Genomic DNA, 504 nt, shown 5'->3' on the forward strand with positions numbered 1-504 from the left:
TCCGCCAGCATGATGAAGGCCGCTGCGACCTGCACATGGCTTGGCGACCTCGTGACGGCTCTCATGGTCACGGATATGATGCTCCAGGATAACCTGTATCCTCATTGGGCCACAGGATTCCGCAGGCTGTACAGGCTGTCTAATGTTCCGCGAATCCTCATTTTCTGGTGTGGTTCGATCGTCGTGGCGACCGTCGTCATCTTCCTGATCGTCTCAGATTACATCTCCTGGGACAAACTCAATCAAGGATTCGTTGAGACCACAGGTGAGATCAGGAAAGAGACTGAATGGGCGGCTAGGTTAGGGGAGGGAGAAGGGGAGGGAGACAGACAACGAGAAACAAGGGGAGACAAAGAATCAACTCTAGATCATTGGGAATTTTCTGTTAAGTGTTGTATGAAATGTGACTGAGTCCTGTGTTTTCGTAAGTGTGGTAAAAAGACCAGCAGGAATCGGCACTATTTTTGATAATTATATTAAGGAGGAGGGAAGAGAAGAGATTGC

The 504-nt window shown here is 49.0% G+C and overlaps 1 protein-coding gene across 1 annotated transcript in view; it reads left to right on the forward strand.

Annotated features, from left to right (window-relative positions):
- Window positions 1-504, forward strand: part of LOC119588187 (transmembrane protein 117-like) — a gene marked incomplete in the record, with an annotated part of 52,588 nt that overhangs the window by 36,836 nt on the left and 15,248 nt on the right. The window contains 1 exon segment of the mRNA XM_037936889.1: window positions 9-265. Coding sequence (XP_037792817.1) covers window positions 9-265 — 257 coding nt within the window.

The sequence above is a fragment of the Penaeus monodon genome, chromosome 23 (assembly GCF_015228065.2).
Source record: "Penaeus monodon isolate SGIC_2016 chromosome 23, NSTDA_Pmon_1, whole genome shotgun sequence".
NCBI classification, from domain to species: domain Eukaryota; kingdom Metazoa; phylum Arthropoda; class Malacostraca; order Decapoda; family Penaeidae; genus Penaeus; species Penaeus monodon.